Source organism: Pyxicephalus adspersus, chromosome 3, assembly GCF_032062135.1.
Source record: "Pyxicephalus adspersus chromosome 3, UCB_Pads_2.0, whole genome shotgun sequence".
Taxonomy (NCBI): Eukaryota; Metazoa; Chordata; class Amphibia; order Anura; family Pyxicephalidae; genus Pyxicephalus; species Pyxicephalus adspersus.
Window position 1 is genome coordinate 149,077,877 of NC_092860.1, and position 1,061 is coordinate 149,078,937.

General features: G+C 41.1%; 1 protein-coding gene across 1 annotated transcript in view; it reads right to left on the bottom strand.

Moving 5' to 3' along the window:
* Window positions 1–1,061, bottom strand: part of ATRN (attractin) — a gene marked incomplete in the record, with an annotated part of 130,250 nt that overhangs the window by 88,332 nt on the left and 40,857 nt on the right. Inside the window, 2 exon segments of the mRNA XM_072406656.1 lie at window positions 549–786; window positions 918–1,008. Of these exon segments, the coding sequence (XP_072262757.1) occupies window positions 549–786; window positions 918–1,008 (329 nt within the window).

The window sequence follows — 1,061 nt, forward strand, 5'->3', positions numbered from 1 at the left end:
GTATTTGATGACTTATGAATAATCAATCAATACACTTCACTCTTTGCATGAAAAACATTTGAGCCTCAAACCTCTTTCTTTCCTCTCTATTCATTTATACTTAAATACCATATAGAGGTGGCTCAACATATAAACACATTCATATAGTGAGGAGGAATAAAACCCTTTCTATACAAAAGGTATAGAAATCTGGTTCGTCTTTTTGTAGCAGAGATAGGACCCTTTCCCATTCTTTCTAATTATAGGTCTCTCTGCAGAGGTTCAACACCCCCTACCACCCACCTAATTACAGTAGGAACCCACGAATCTACAAAGCATATTTATCTTGCTGACTGAAAAGCATGGAATCAATGTTGAACCACTGTGGTCCTTGTCTGCAGTACACTGCAGGAAATAGGAGCTGCTAACCTCACTGGGGTAGCTTTATGATGAAAAACATTGAATTTATACAACATTTCCCTTTGAATGTTAACATTAGCTTTACAAACCCAAGTCTAGGCTTAAAATCGGTCCCTACTGTCAAGCACAGAAGCTCTCTCATCACCTACCTAGGTTGTACTGCTGAATGCTGCTGATGTAGCCATACAGAGGACAATGGCCGAAGAATACCAGCATGACAGGACTGCCGTTTTTTAGTTTTACTATGTGAGCTGAGTGGCCAACCACAGCATACTGTTCATTCGGATGTAGCTGAACCCATGACTGATTGTGGACATGAAAGACCCACAACTGGTTGGTGACGTTCCCTGTGGCGTCTATTTTACCACCATACATGTACAACTTTCCCTGCAAAGAACAAAAAGCGTGATTAGTGAATTTATTCACAGCTGGGTATGTAGTAGTTAAATTACACGGCACAACTTTACACAACCCTTCGTTCACTAATGATCATGCAGATTCTATTTCAAGGACTGTACCTGGTATGCCGCTAGGGAATGTCCATAACGCACAACAACAGAGTTGACCGAGCTGTTCAGATTAAGCCATTCATGGGAGACGAGGTCATACCTGTACAAGACAACAACCAGTTACTGCTGAATCACAACACATCAGTCCCAATA